Raw genomic sequence first — 15,792 nt, 5'->3', positions numbered from 1 at the left:
TGTGAACAGTTTAAACCTAAGTGCATCACATGTGGTGCTCAAGAGATTAATTCTTTAAGGTAGGAGCAAATCAGATTCCTCCTAGAAGCCAGTATTCAGGCATTAAGCTACTTCGCTGTTCAGTTGAAATTTCAATAGGGTAAGGAAAAAAACACATGCATGTTGAGCTATTTTTATAGGAGTTTCACAATTAAGATGTAAAATAGATTTTACATCTCGCTATGGCCAATTATTTTGTAATACTAAAGCTTAACAGAAAAGAGAACTCATAAATTGTAAGATTAACACCTTCTCAATAGGATCGCGCTCAGCTTTGAGCATCGCTTTCAAGCCTAACTATTTTTCTGGTTTTGTTTTTAATGTATCCTGTTATTACACACAAAAGGATAACACAGTGTGAGCTGGATGTATTTTCTATGGGGGAAAATACAGTCCCCTCATTTCTCATTCTGGTGAGATTTTGAAGAAGAAAGAAATGCCATAAGTAAAGACAGTAAGATTGTGTAAGTGTGCATGTTAAAGGCAGAGAAAGAAGTTTAAAAATAGAACTAACTAATAGTCTAATGAAATTGAAAAATTTTCTTCCTAATTATACAAGACTATTTGTAGACTGATACTTGGGTGTGATTTATACTGTTGTCCTAGAAAAATTCCAGTGTAATTTTAGAAATGTTAGATCTCAAACTGTTGGCATATTTTATTAGCCTGTTCTCAAAAATGAGGAAAATATTTATTTAGATTTAGTTGGGAGGTAGAATGGGTCTCTGGAATGTAACCATTTCTTTCAAGAAAAATATTTGCAGCATATATGCCTCTTTGTGCTTTACCTAGCAAACCTGTCCAGAGAATATTTTTTTTTTTGTATGAGAACTCTAAAATGTGTAAATCATAATTCAATCGTTGAGATACTGTCATAATACTATACTCTATGCATATTGATACACTGTTAATTACATTATTATTGGCTTTTCATTGAAAAAAAATATGTGAAAGTGTCATACCTGAGCCCAGCTGCCTTCTTCAGACTCTTTCTGTGTTATCAGCAAGAAGCAATTAGTAAAGCAGGTAAAAAGACAATAAAAATGAGTTATAAAAAGATGTGGTTTTCATGTGTATGTTAATCTTAGTACAAATGAAAACACACACGTAAGATGTGCTGATAAAGTAACTCCAGCAGTGGCAATGCCCTAGGCTATACCTTTAAAATTACAAGACCAAACCCATAAAATCTTAGTAGGGCAAATCTCACTATGTTTTCAGGATATAAAATCATTATAGCTTGGTGAAACTTTACAGCATTATCTTAAACACTTTTTATGGTTTCACAATCAAATCACAACCATTTACTTACAAAGCTGGGCATTAGAGATGCCATTTTTTGTTTCTAGTTAGATTTTGCGACATTCACAATAAAAAGCTGTCTTGTGACTGTATTGTAAAGGAGCTTTCTATGTAACAATTCTTATGGCAAAATTAGATTTCCTGGCTGGCCAGTTAAACAGGATCAACTCTATTTCTGGTCAGTTCAGTGTTGTTATGTTTGTATTTATCTTTACCAAGAATAATATAATTAAAAATGAGCTCTGTTGTAAACAAAAATAAATTATCGATGAGAATCTGCTTCATGAACATTTATGACAAAACTTAAAATAGCATAGCAAGCATAAATTTCTAAGAAATAAGTCTTTATTGTATCAAATTTTAATTTCAGTACCTCCTCCACCATTTATGAATTGGCTGACTACAAAATTTTCCAAACTGAAGACAGGTTTCCAGACTCACTGTAGGGTTATACCATGTTTTATAAGCACTGTTATGGAGTTGTTATGATAAAAACAAAACCTAAAATAACATATGTTCAATGTAAAAGGAAAAAGAGAGAACTATTGAATAAAATCCATTAATATTTATTTATGTCCCTGCAAAGCAGGGAGAGGTTTGACAAAAACTAATAAATAAATAACACCATGCACCCTAAATCAAAGAGCATGAATTCACAAGTATGGACATGAAAGACCCAGCATTAATGAAAACACCAAGTTGTGTAATGCACCCTTCTCAAGCCTTTACTTATTTTTCTATTTCAGCAGATATAAAACTATATTTAGAGAGGTACTAGGGAGTAGAGTACAGGGGAAATGTCACAGCTGTAACTGCAACAATTTCATTTCACTAAATGTGGTTTCACACTGGCAGTGAAACTATAATGTACTGTCAAACTCCAATACCAGTTTTATGTTCACACAATTTTTGTGATTGCAGTACAGTTTGTAATGTCTTTTGCTGAGAAATAATGTAACTGTTCTTTAAATTCAATTTCACTACTCTCTGCAATTTTCTAATGGCATGCTTGGGAAGCATCCTACAGAAGATACGGCATATACATTAAAGCTGATACATCCTAGTTCTCTTTCAAGCACTGAAACCATTTTAAATGGAAGTGGAAAGACTAACCGTTTTAGCTGGAGCAGCAAGATTTTCCATTTCTTCATGGGTCACCCAAACATTGCCTGAGGGCTATGGACAAGGCCCACAGGAAGGCAGGTGGGATCCACATTAGGTAAGCAGTGGTAAAGAAGAAAGGCAGCACCACTGTAAGTTAACAGCGTATAGCATCACCATCAGCACAACCATGTTCTTGCCTCTACCGAGCTGCAACTAGAGACAACTTTAGACAACTTGTTTTATATATTTTGTTAGAGGTTTCTGAACAGATGTGATGGAGTATTTCAACTAGAACAGATGGATGAAGTCCAGCAGAGCACCGTCACAAAGGAAAGAATGATAATTTAAGCTGCCTTTCAAGTGGCAAATATAACCTTTGGCTCATAGCTCTGTCTGGAGGTAAGCTTCAGTTCTCAAAGATTTTCCAGCCTAAATATTCTGCACACATCACATGCTCATATTGTCATCTAAATAATGATTGCTTCTGCCAAGTTTCTGTAAATCAAAAACGTCAAGAGAATTCACTTGAAAAACTATTTTTCCTCATCCTATTGTTTTCAGTCAGATTATTACTAGGACAATGAAATGAGGCAGGGAGGGGGTATGGAAGTCTGCTGTGTTTTCCTGAGAGCTGAAGTAAAAGAGCTCCTTCCCTGAGAAAGACTTGGGACTCAGAAATGCACGTTCCAGGGCAGGGCAGCTTTGTGCTGCCAATTACTCAGGAAAAATTAAAACACAAGGCAAAGTTATTCCCAATGTTACTAGCTTGAATGTACCCTTTTCTCATTTCGTAAGTGTCAGTCAGTGCTCTTAGGCTTTGAAATATGCTCTTATGCTTTTCAAATCAAAATGAATTTTGTTTAGCATTCAACATCATGTTGAATACATACCACTTTACATAGGTGAAATCCATTATGATTCATAATATTACCATGGTTATGACATATACAATTGTTCTGAGGCGAGAAAATAATCAGGTGGGGAACTATAATACTTCAAGAACCCTAGCAACATGAAGATAAAAGGCCAGTCAATAGGAACATTAGAGTCCTGTTGCCCAGTTACTTGTGTAGCTCAGTGGATCTGGCACCCTCAAAAGTATTTCAATTCTAATTTCCACCAAAAGATTCTCCATTAATTCCATGAAGAGATTACAAATCATCATTCTTATCATTATTATTAACATCATTATTATTACTGTCTTACTTTTAGAAGTCTGGGCTGCACTACTTGAGTAGTCTTTTTGCCTCACTTCTACACCATGATTCCCATCTGATCAAGCCTTTTTTTTTTGTTGTTTATTTGTTTGTTTGTTTGTTTGCTTTTGGTTTTGTTACAGTTTCTATTGGGTCTTTCATGGCTATCAACATGAGCCTTTCAGAATGAAACTCCCCTTTTGTTACCTTGTTTCTTTTTCTCATCAGTTTGGCCTGGTTTTCTTCATTTTCCACTAAAAGGTACTCCTTTATCTACGGCACATATTCTTACTCTCCCCTAATCTACTTTCTTGCTCTTTTTGATATATTCCCCTTTCCTTTCAGACTTGTATCTCTGTGTTTCTTCTTTACTTGCTTCCTTCCCATCTGCTGCCACTCTCTCCCTTCCTCACCAAATGCACATGCTCCACTTCTCCCTTCCAGACTTTCCCTTCATACCTCCAATCACTGATTCTCTTAAAAGCATAAAGAATTTACTCAGATTAGATAACATTTGAAAGGATGCAAAAAAGGGGAACGTAAATAAGAATCAAAAGAGCTGTGTTCCCACATAACCTCTCCTCCCTCCTGCCTTGTCCACCCGTACCCCTCCCCCTGCACTCCCTCAAAAAAAAAAAAAAAAAAAAAAAAAAAAAAAAAGGAAAGAAATAGAGAGAGAAACAAACAAACGAAAAAAAAGAGAAATGCAATCTGATTTGATTGGGAGAAATTACTTGAAGGAAGAGAAAGGAAAAAAATACAGGTAAAATTACAAATAAGATGCTCAATACTGATCATTTAGATAACATCAAGGTTAATCAAAAGCACGGCTTAAAAAAAAAGAATAATATCTGCTAAAGGAAAGATATCAGTGATCAACTATCAAGCAAGTGATGAGCAGGTCCTTCTAAGTCTCTATAGGACAGTTCTCACTGATTGTGAAGTGTGTATTACCATAGAGCCACTCATTCTGCAAAAGTCTTTCTGCAGACTCCTGCAGGGTGAGGCAGGGAAGAAAAAGTTAGCTGAACAGGACTCACTGTTCTGGATGTTGGAGGTGCTGATGGACTTGTCAGTGATACCATCTCCTGGATTGCTAGTCGAAGCTTTAAGCGATGAAGAGGATTGCTGATTCCAATTTCTCTTTGAATCTCAGTATCAGACAAAGCAGACATAATAGCTCCGCTCTTCACGTTGGCACGGCAGGCAGCGACATACCAGGCTGGCATGCCTAGCCAGAGCTGTTGAGAGAAAGGACACATTCATCCAAAGCATTGCTTCATTTCTCAAATAAAATTAATCATCAAGGCACTTATCAACCTGAAGCATGGTAATACACAAAAATGAGTATGTATATCATAGTCTTTAACAAAACAAAACTGTTTCAGAAGCTTTGAAATTGCCATGGCTTCATGTGAACTCTTTTTTGTTGCTTTTCTTGTAACCAGAACCTTATAGCAAGGGATACTTTGAATTATTATTAGAGCTGTGTACCTCTATCACCTGGGCTACTCCTTTCCTAGGTCTTTAATGAGCAAGTAATGGCAAAAGTCAGTGTTACCGCCCATCTGATAGTCTTATCATATACAGGAAACAAACTAAGAGGAATTAAGTAATTTTTTCACTTTTGTACTAAACTGGCTTTCTTTTTCCTTGTTAATCCCCATAGTGTACTCAATCTTACACTCCTCAGCTTTTATTTTCTTGGTAAAAATGAACCAAGCACAGTTCAGAAAACCAACTTAGTGAGGACTGAGAATACTGTAAATTTGGGATCAATCTGGTATGGTGTCACATACTAACTAGAAATACTGGTTAGAAGTTACAGGACAATGTGAGCACAGCTACATTGCCACCTAGGACAGCAACCGCCTCTCACTTCACCACTTAGTCTTTCCTTGTAAGAGGTACTCTCTACTCCTAGCAGTCTTTCCTGGGACCTATCGAGTATGAATTCTTCTTGGTTTTCTCAGCTTTCTCATTTTGCGCTGCCTCATTAATATGACTGTCAGGGTCTACAGTTCTTTGCTCCCGAAGGAGGTAATTCCAGAGCAGCAATACATGCATGTGGGAAGTTTTTGTCACAGTATGAAATATATTATGCTATAGCAAAAACTGTGAGAAGGACATAAGCAGTGAATGCCATAATCACTGAGATAACACAATGGAACACAAAGACAGACCTAGCTAGGTGCATCTTGAATAGGCCATCAGAATTAGCCAGTTTTGTTATTTTATTTTTTTCTCTTAATAACGGTTTACTGAAAGAGGACACAAGGTCAAGGGAATGAGTCAAAATATGCCATCAGTAAATTCACCAATAAATCTGGAAAGCAGTGACAATTTGAAAGGATTTTTATTTAATTTCTCAAAATACAGGGAAGTACTGCGTGGTTATTAACAAGTCTATACCTTATCTAGGAAATATTTAGTTAAAACAGCTGTTCGATCACTTTCATGTCACAGAGAAACAGACTTGAATATCAGATGCCAAAAAAACTCAGTCAGGTTTTTCTGTACTGACCCCTGATGCATTGCAGAGCTTGAGGGATGACTGCATTGTGTTTCAAAAAGCCATTCTCACTGACGGGATGAGGTGCTGCCCTTCATCCATGCTAGTACAGACCTTAAAAGTATGATATAATTCCAACTAACCGTAATAACAAAATACAAAGTTTCATGAAAGTAAAAAAATGTAACCAAGAATTATGTAGATTACACCCAGCTGTGCTTAAACAAAGGACCATGAGGAATCTATGCATACCTTTAAAATGTATTTAATATTCTCATTTAATTTGACATTATTTTTTTCATGTATGCACTTGAAAAGCAGGAAAGCATAAATGCTGGGAGTTATTCAGTCTGCAGAAATAGATTCAATTGTTTGCCACTCATTAGGTAAATTAGTTCTTTAACAAATTAGGTAAGTTAGTTCTTTAACAAACAGCTGTCTCTACCAGGAAATGAGGTTAGATGAAAATAGTTTCTAAAAAGAAGGCACAGTAATTGTTCTAGGCAGAGAACCCAGATATCAAGAATGATATACTTTTCCAGAATTAGCTAAGAAAAGCCACAGTTCTTAAAATATATCTCAGCTATGGCTGTGCTACATAGGAATGTCCAGAATATGCTAAGGCTGAAATGTCACATCCTGAAAAGTTTGGAAGTGTCACAACTGTGACCACATATACTTCTTTAATTTGGGTCTTTGTCTCTTTTAATATTACTTTTTTTTTTTTTTTAGTCAAAGGGTCACAAATTATATTTTCCCCAGGAGAGTATGAAATGCACAGTGTCCATCTGCTGACTGAATACACTGATGCTCACTGCATAAATACAGTACTTCTGGCCTCATATCTTTTTATCATCAGTATTCAATCTCCATTGAATACTGCAACATAAACTTCCTCATGGGTTTTCCTGTGCTAATCTCATCATATTTCCCAAAAAGTTCAGACATCAATTTCTCTTTACAGCCCCTCTCTGAGACAGTGGGAAGCATATCCTATTCTGCAGCTAAGAATCAAAGAAAAAAAGATTAGGGCTTAACTTGTCAGAAATATCTTCATATTTTGGATCACCCTGGAGGACATCAAGGGCAGATTTTTCTCAGTATTCAGAAATGTATAGACCTTTGTATGTTCATGTTTCCAGCAAATCCACTTTGACTGTAATATTGAATATTTCCTACTGATACAAATCTGGTTATACAACTCTCAGTCATATGAAAAAGTCAGGTAGCAGCCAAATTAATGAATGTTCCATATTAACAGAGATAATTTTTGGGAAGGAAGATATCATCCCATTTTCCAAGGTCGTGCACAAATGCTTGAGCTGCCTTTCTGCAGTTTTCATTTCATCTTTTTCATTAGGTACCTTCAGAAATTTTAATATGAAGCAGAAATTTTGTAGACATCAGCTGCTTTCATTCTTCAGTCTTTTATTCCCTGAACATATTCCTGTTTAAAGCTTTAGAAAGGGACCTTTTTTTTAATTGAAGGGGAAAACTCTGTGAATTCTATCTGATAATCAGTGGATGATACCCACAACAGAAAAAAGAACAGGTGTGAATACACAGGGATGCTTGATATAGACAAGGAATAGACACCTGTTCCTTGAGCCAACGAAGAGCTTGTATGTCTGCTGAAGTAACACAGCCTTGCCACGTAAGGGTGACTGTGTATTTGTATAAGAACGTCGTTACTTTCTGCCTTGTCTTTGATTTACACCATCCAGTGTCAAAATCTGCTTAGTGTTCATGGGACAGTGCGCAGGAGAGAGAGAAGGAGACTTTTACAGTCTTTTTTGGATTTTGTAAGAATGAGCACATAGAAGCAGTCTACAAATGTGACTCACATTTCCAAGTTATGGCCGACGCTTACCTCCAGCCAGGCAACCACTGTTGGCCCATCCCACTGTGCAAAGGGCAAACCCTTTCTCCGAGCTTCTTCCAGAAGTTCATGTCTGAAAATGGATGAAGAAAATGTTAAATACCAAGAGGTATGTTTAGGGACAATATAGATGCAACTGTGCCTTTTTGTTAAGGGTAACAACAGTGAAGCATGATGGCAGGCATAGAAATGGCATAGAAAAGGCATAGAAAACACCAGTGAATAATACAGCCCCTTCCCCTTTTTAAATGTATTCTCTGTTTCCACCTCTTTTTTTTTTTCTTCTTTTTTTTTTTTTTTTTCTTGGTGCATTTTGACATCCCTTTAAACAACTAACACAGAAAAGGCAAGGTTTCTGCCCTTTCTTAGATGAAGCAATACAGAATTGGGATAACCTGTATAAAAGGATCATCCATATAATAGAAGACCTTGGTGATGAGACAAAACTGAAGGATTCCTCCTGAGTATCTGAATCCTTTAGCTCTGATTTGGTAGTGACCCAGGAAGACCTGAAATTGTCAACTTCTAAATCTGAGCTAAGCATGGATGTAATGCAGCCGGCTCTGAGAGGTCTCTATTTGAAACAGTAAACTTGCTGGACCAGCTATGCACAATTTTAGGGTCTCTAGAGCACAGCTATTCTGCATTTTAAATAAGCCAGCCATGGCTAATTAAGAGTTGGTTGTACCTTTAATAATTCCATGTTATTTTTTTTCATTATTGCTTATATACAAAATAAATCTATGTGGTTTACTGATATATCTGTTTTTATAATCATAGAATTGATGTGGCTTCTCAATTTTATACATATACATATATACATAGATATATTTTTACTGAGTTGATCAGCTACCAATCCACCTCCTGCATCTGCAGCTTCTCTGGTTTGCAATGAGTGTGTATATAAAACATAATTCTCAAAGCTTAAAACATACTTTTAATATAGTGGCATTAAATATTTCGTAAAGTTATGTATAGACCAGCCAGCTAGAATATGAGGAAAATGGTCTATATTAAACACATTCAACCATTTGACCAGACATTTTTGTTCCTGGAGCAGGAATGAAGAACCCACTGTGGCGGCAGCATAGAAAAAGCAGTCCTTCAGAAGTCTTTTTTTTCCCTGGTATTTAACAACATATTTTCAGCTGCCTCCTACTGAGTGAAACACAAAAGGATGCTCTCAGCAAGAAGTTGTAGTGAAAAACAAATTAGACAGGGACTATGCTAATGTAGTATTAAAATTTGCTTACATTCCCATATAACAAGGAAACCTTGGAATTATAGCTTCAGTTTTGCTCTGTCCTCCTTCGCTACTGCAGCCTTTGGGGTTCAATTATCCCTTGGCAATTTTTAACTGCATTACCAGCCTTTCAAATATATGTACTATAAAAATACAGGAGATAAAAGCGATGCGGTGATCTTACTTGTAAGGAGTACTCCCTTCCGGGATTTTTGCACTGCCAAGGGGCCAGATTGAGAGAATTTGGCTTTAGTAGTAAATGGAACTCAAATATCCATTTTGCATACATGATAAAGTCCCTGGCTCTGGATATTAATAGAAAGACAGCTGCTTGATTTTCTGTGTTTATGCCGTAATAATACGTAACATTACAAATACCTGACAGCATTATCGAAGTTAATCTGACTTCTCCTCCCATACATCTTTAGCAGCGTATTTTATCCTTTGTCACTCAGATGTCCAAAGACATTGTAGAGCTATCCTTGCTTTCTGTGAAAGCATAATCCCCAGTAAAATGAGAAGTTGCTCTCTGGGTATACAAACACCATGTTACCTTCAGTAGCTGGTGGAGGTGCAGGAATCCCATATTCCCAGGGAGACATATACACTGAGCTGCTTAGGAAAGCAGAATTAAGGCACGTCCAGACTTGGCCACCTCCCAGCTACCTGTGGATGAGGTATGTGGGTTGCAGCCTTCCCTTGGAGTTGGTTCTGCAGGGTGCCTGCAAAGCTACAGCAGTGCTATAACTCCATCATGTGCCACAACAGGGCTACAGCTGGCATGGTTGCCCTGAGAGAGAGCCAAGCTTTCAGGGATGTCTCTTCCTCACCTGGCTGGTTTTGGTGACCTAAGGCAGAGCATGAACTGTGCAAAACCCTGTGCAACTTGCTCCTTCCCCAAAGTCAGCCCAAGCCCAGGGATCTGCACCTTCTGCAGATGGAGACACCGTCCTTGGAGGAATCTGACCTCAGATTTTTCCTTATCTAGGCTTTTCTTTTCACCCATCCCAGCTGAAAGAGCAGGGCTGGCTAACATAGTAAGTAAAAAAAGGAGGCTATGTCTTTCAGGGCCACTGGCTGCCTTTGCTTGTGTTGGTCTCCTGCAGCAGCAGCACATGGTCTACAAGGAGATGGGAACAAAGTTTTAGCCTATTTCTTTGATTTGGTGTTAAATCCCTGTGTGGCTTCAGGAACCGAGGTGCCTCCAGAAGAGGCATTAGCACTTTAAGGTCTCACTTCCATGATAAACTTAATTCCTTCATGCTGGAATTATAAAGTATGTATTTCTAGACAGTCTTCTGTGACTTTGCAACATCTGAACTGGCCTGAGGCTTGGTGTGGAAGTTTAGCATTATTCCAGCGCTTCTCAAACAAATACAGCCTCCAAAAGTCAGAAAGCACTGCTGTTACCTCAGAGCCAGCCTGGCTCACAGAGCTGGAAGCAAATCTAGCTGTGGTTGTTGATTCTGCCTGAAGAAAATGGGGCCAGGCAAGAAATGGAATGCCCTAGGTATATGCTATAGCCAAAGACTAGAGTATGATTAACATAATCCAAAGGGTCTTGGCATGTAGAAGTGTTTCAGATTAAAAATATTTTTAGTGTAAAGTTAAAATCCTATATTTTGACATGCACACGGACTACAGCCATCATAAGGCCTGTGCCTCACTTACTGGTGTGGAAGACTAAAAGTATTTTTATAATATTTCTTTCCCTTTAAAAAATAATTTTATGCCTCAGAACTTATGCTTCCTTCCCTTAGATGTTTAAACACCTCTCAAATATTAAAGATTACTTTAAATTATATTTTACTTCCTGAACAGTATTCTTTGACTACTTTTTAATACACACTAGAAGATATGAAGAACACGAACCTTCAATTTCTAAACCAGAACTAAACCCAGAATTTCTGTTTTTCTGACTGAGAGAGATATTCTTCAGTCAGCAGTCAAAGAGAATTCTGGGGATTTTTTTTATATGAACTAGCACTACAGAAAACATTCCACTCTTTCAAAATAAGTTCAAAGTGCCATGTAAGGGGTGGGTGGGTGGGCAGGGGAAATATTGCTTTGATCAATAGTGCAAATTATCAGAAAAATTAATCCAGTGATCTGCCTATTTTGGAATATAACCCAAATATTTTGGAACAGCTTGAATGTACTATTGTCCTTGTGGGATAGTCACTGGCTTCCTGAAAACAGAAGGTCCCTAAAGCCAAATATTGGCTACTGCAGTTCAGTTTTCCTTACAAAGACATACACTTGATCACAGGAGGAAGAAGAGATGAATACGCTAAAGCTCATCTTATTTTCTTGCATTACAAAGATAGGGTTTGGAGATTGTGAATAGGATTACGCAGTTTCTCTTATTTGGAAGATGCTTTACAAGGGAATGTAGGGATTTTCTCCTCCTAAGACTTTGTCAGAAGAGTACTACGTGTTATAATGTGTCCACTTCACATTGGTAAGGAGGTAGGGAATTAAAATGTAATTATTTCCATGCTCATTTCGGTTTTTGGCAACATATGAAAACAAACCAATAAGGAAGAATTTACATGAATTAGGCATTACTATAAATGCTATTATTTTGCTGATAGGGCTTTAAACCACTTACTACCACTGAAATGAATTCCAAATTAAAGCTGTATTTTTAAATATAACATTATTACTGTTCAAGAATAAAATCTGCTTCCTGGAGACATTACGGGAGGAAGTGCAATATCCTATTTAAAAGATATCATCACTCTGAGCCTGGTTTTGCAAAGCAAGGAAATTTGGTGAACATCAGCTGTTTAGCATTCATCCAAAATCTGAGATATGCTTGTATTTGTTTTAGAAAGAGTGCCTCATAAAGTAGGCTGTCTTCACTCTTTTATCAAAGACAGAAAAGAAAAATCACATCAAGTTGTGTTGTAGAGTTGTGTGTCAGAGAAGCAGGGTTGCCTCCTTAGCATTGACTTCTAATGTCTAATCGTCCCCAAAATTCCTTCCTAAAGATACCATTACACTGGGCCATTTTCTTTGGCACCATTTTGCTGAGAGCCAGGTGCAGCTGCCCAAATCAACCTATCAAGATGAGAGCACAGCTGTCTCATACTATGCGGACTATGAATGCTTCAGTATCCCTCTGGACGACAGAGGTACATGGGAGCAAAAGGAAGGGGAAAATGATAAGAGCAAAACTATGTTGTTATTTTGCAAATTTTCTATTTTATATTTATCTTTCCCTTGCACCAGGAAAATTCTAGTACTGTATAGATAGCCCTAACCAACTCATTGCATAAAACTCAATGAACTTCATTAAAAGAAGAATAATCATTAAATAGACATGTGTGGGAAGTTAACAAGATCTTGATTTAAAACACGTCATTCAGTGACATTCAATTTTCCTTACAAAGATGAGGCTACCCCTATGAAGCAAACAACGAATAACAGCATAGTATTTCTGATACACATAAAGCAAACGCTCTGTGTAGTACACAAAGTCCAGACACTGTCCTGATGAAACCTGAACAGTGTTTCAGCACAGATATTTGTATTTCTGCAAATAATAGCATTTACTCTGATAGTTCTAGTGGAGAAGAGCCCTCATGGGATATTATATTCTGCATATTGTAATGTCTCTTAGTTAAAATGTAATCATAAATGTGAAATAAATTGAAAAGGAGGCACAGTGAAGTAAAACGTCAAATCATGTTTGTAAAATACAAGCAGATTTTGTAAAAAAAAATTTGCCTAATTGCTAATTTGTATTTTTATGAAATGGCCTTTACTCCCAGACATTTTCTTAAGAAGACAACAGATGAAATTGTTTACCTAGCAGATCGTCTGATTATTATTATTACTGACACTATCACTTTTATTATTATCAATATTAAAATGTTTAGTTTACAACAAAATATACTTGATAAGTTTCTAGAAGAGAAATAGACAGAAAGGAAAGACCAAGTATACTGTATTTGTCTGAGTAATCCTATGATTTCATATTCATATCATAATATTAAAATTAAATGCACCTGCCTCTTGAAAGGTAACATACATTGAAACACTTCAAAATTCAGGAGAGAGGATTTCTAATGTATAAATATGGTCTTGAATGTCATCTTTACTACTGTCATTTGATAAATAGTCAAGAGAGTCTAGAATCCTGTAGCTAAGACCATTACATGACAAAAGGTAGTTGCATTTGTATAAATTCATAATTATAATAAGTGTCTAATAAAAAATAAGAAGCTATATTTCATCTATTTTTGTTCTGCAATAGTATAGATGTTTTTAAAGTGGTGGTGGTGGTGGGAGAAGAGACTCAGACTTGATATTGCCATACAGTGCTGATTTGATTTAATTTAATCTGAAAGGATCCATCTGACTGCACTAATTAAAAATTAGGCCAGATCTTATTTCAGCTTTGGCACTTAAGTGATTGGTTTTTAAACCATTTGAAATCTTCATTCTTTCTCCTTTTGGATATTCGATATTATAGTCAGACAGGACAATGGACAAAATTAAATTCCCTTTTTTTTTTACAAAATGTTTATATCAAACTTTAAGGAGTTTTCAGAAAAAATGACTGAAACAGAAATCAAGATACAGCTAATAAATCTGTTTTTAAATCTATAAAATCAGGAAGGATAAATTTAACATAAACCCAGATAACACAGATTAGCAAAGCACATTTAACAGTGTACATTTTAAGCGTATGCAAACTGAAGGGCAGCATTCTTTTTTCTGAAGATGTATATTAAACAAAGTGGGGCATGTTCAGGAATGCTTAATACAGACCCTAACAAATTAGAGCTGTAGAGAGCCACTATTAAAAAAAAAAAACAACCAAACAACCACCAGTGAAATAGACCTGCATAATAGATAGCCTTGCAATATTGAATGTACTGTACAACATTAAAGACCCCTGGAGTGCCCAGATTGATTAAATGTTATCAAATCTATTTTTATAACACTATTTCATAATCACATATTCTAAATTAATGTGGTAATCCCTGTTCTCTTTGAGTTTTTTATCCTTACACCTTTAGAAAGTTATAGTGCATATATGCTTTGAATGGAGGAAATTTTCTCCCCGAGACCCAAAAATTATTCAAGAAGAAAATAACATTTATATGATAGATAAAAGAGGAGGTGAAGGTTTTAAACTTGCTATCAGGTTAACTACTAAAAAAAACCCCAAAAACCCAAAGCCCAAACATAAAAAAAAAATAAAATGAACTTGTAAAAAAGAAAATAGTAAGTTATACACACAAATGAAATATTATTGTATGACTACAGAGCATGAAGGCTCAAACAGAAAAAAAGGACTTTTTTTCTCCAGATTACTGGAGTGTTTATGAGTTGGAGTCCTCTGTGATTTAATTAAACAGAATTTATGCCTTAACAGCAATTGTTAGTCTAGGCCTTCACAATCAAAATTTTTCTATTGACTTAAACTTTCAAATATCTTTGTGATTCTGGGCTTCATACTTTCTAAAACACATTTATTTCAAAAAAATGACAGAAGTTATTCTCAATGTAGTTAACTATCCTGTTAAGCCCTGCACAAGCAAGTCCTGACCTGTACTTGCATATGCTTTCGCAGGATACCGTTATTTTGAATACTTTGAAAGGTTTCATTTGAGTTAGTTTTCTGCAATGTTCACAGAAGAACAAAAAGAAATAAGAAGAAAACATAGAAAATAAACATGGTGCTGAAAATTAATATGTTCAGCAGCCATGGTGTTTTAACTTACCCAGATATGCTTTTCATGAGATGGAGAGAGATTAATGGAAAAAAAAAAGCACATAAATGTTAATGAACATATAGTAGTCCCGAAAAAAAAAATAATCATATGATAGGTAAAATACCACCACCATTATAACTACAGAAATCTTTCTAACTGGTCTTTGAATGCTTTAAAGAAGTTAAATGTTCTTGTGAAGAGCAAGTACATCTGTTCAAATTAGATTTTCATTATGCTGATGTTGGTTATTTATTAGGTACCACTTAGCACAGCACATCTTCCATGTACAATACATATTTGTGTCAAAGAACTGTAAACAGTGAATGTTGAATAGATTTTCAAATCAAAGCATTTCACCCAGATTTGAATGATTTCATAATGATTTTTCCGTAACATCAAAAATCCTGAAAATCCCAAACCTCTGGATTTAAGCAAATTACCATAAAGACACAGTAAAATTGAATGAAGTAAGTTCCAAGGTTTACTTTTCTATGTGGAAGTCACTAATATTTTAGCAAAATAGCTCATAGTAATGATAAATGACCTAGACTGGGGTTTCTGCGGTGTTTGTTTTTTTGTTGGTTTTTTGGTTCTTTTTTTCCCCTTAATTATGCAGAGTTTATGTATATAGGTGACTAACATTTGTAATAGTTAGTTATGCCATGCAGTGTTTTAATTTAAGCAGTCATACTAACATTAGATCAGTACCCATACTAGTATGAGTGAATTGCCCTCTAGGCAACCTATTCTTGCCAATATATTTGGTAACAGTATCTATAGGAGAAAGC

General features: G+C 36.0%; 1 protein-coding gene across 11 annotated transcripts in view; it reads right to left on the bottom strand.

Moving 5' to 3' along the window:
• PPFIA2 (PTPRF interacting protein alpha 2) overlaps window positions 1-15,792 on the bottom strand; it is a 352,109-nt gene that overhangs the window by 10,757 nt on the left and 325,560 nt on the right. For all 11 annotated transcript variants that reach the window (XM_056341426.1, XM_056341429.1, XM_056341434.1 and 8 more), the window contains 4 exons: window positions 8,024-8,105; window positions 4,682-4,882; window positions 2,455-2,517; window positions 1,002-1,031 (listed from right to left, as the gene is read on the bottom strand). In XM_056341426.1, coding sequence (XP_056197401.1) covers window positions 1,002-1,031; window positions 2,455-2,517; window positions 4,682-4,882; window positions 8,024-8,105 — 376 coding nt within the window. The remainder of the gene's footprint in view (window positions 1-1,001; window positions 1,032-2,454; window positions 2,518-4,681; window positions 4,883-8,023; window positions 8,106-15,792) is intronic.

Source organism: Falco biarmicus, chromosome 5 (genome assembly GCF_023638135.1).
Source record: "Falco biarmicus isolate bFalBia1 chromosome 5, bFalBia1.pri, whole genome shotgun sequence".
Taxonomy (NCBI): Eukaryota; Metazoa; Chordata; class Aves; order Falconiformes; family Falconidae; genus Falco; species Falco biarmicus.
The sequence above is the reverse complement of the archived record's forward strand: the minus strand, read 5'-3'. Positions and strand labels throughout refer to the sequence as shown.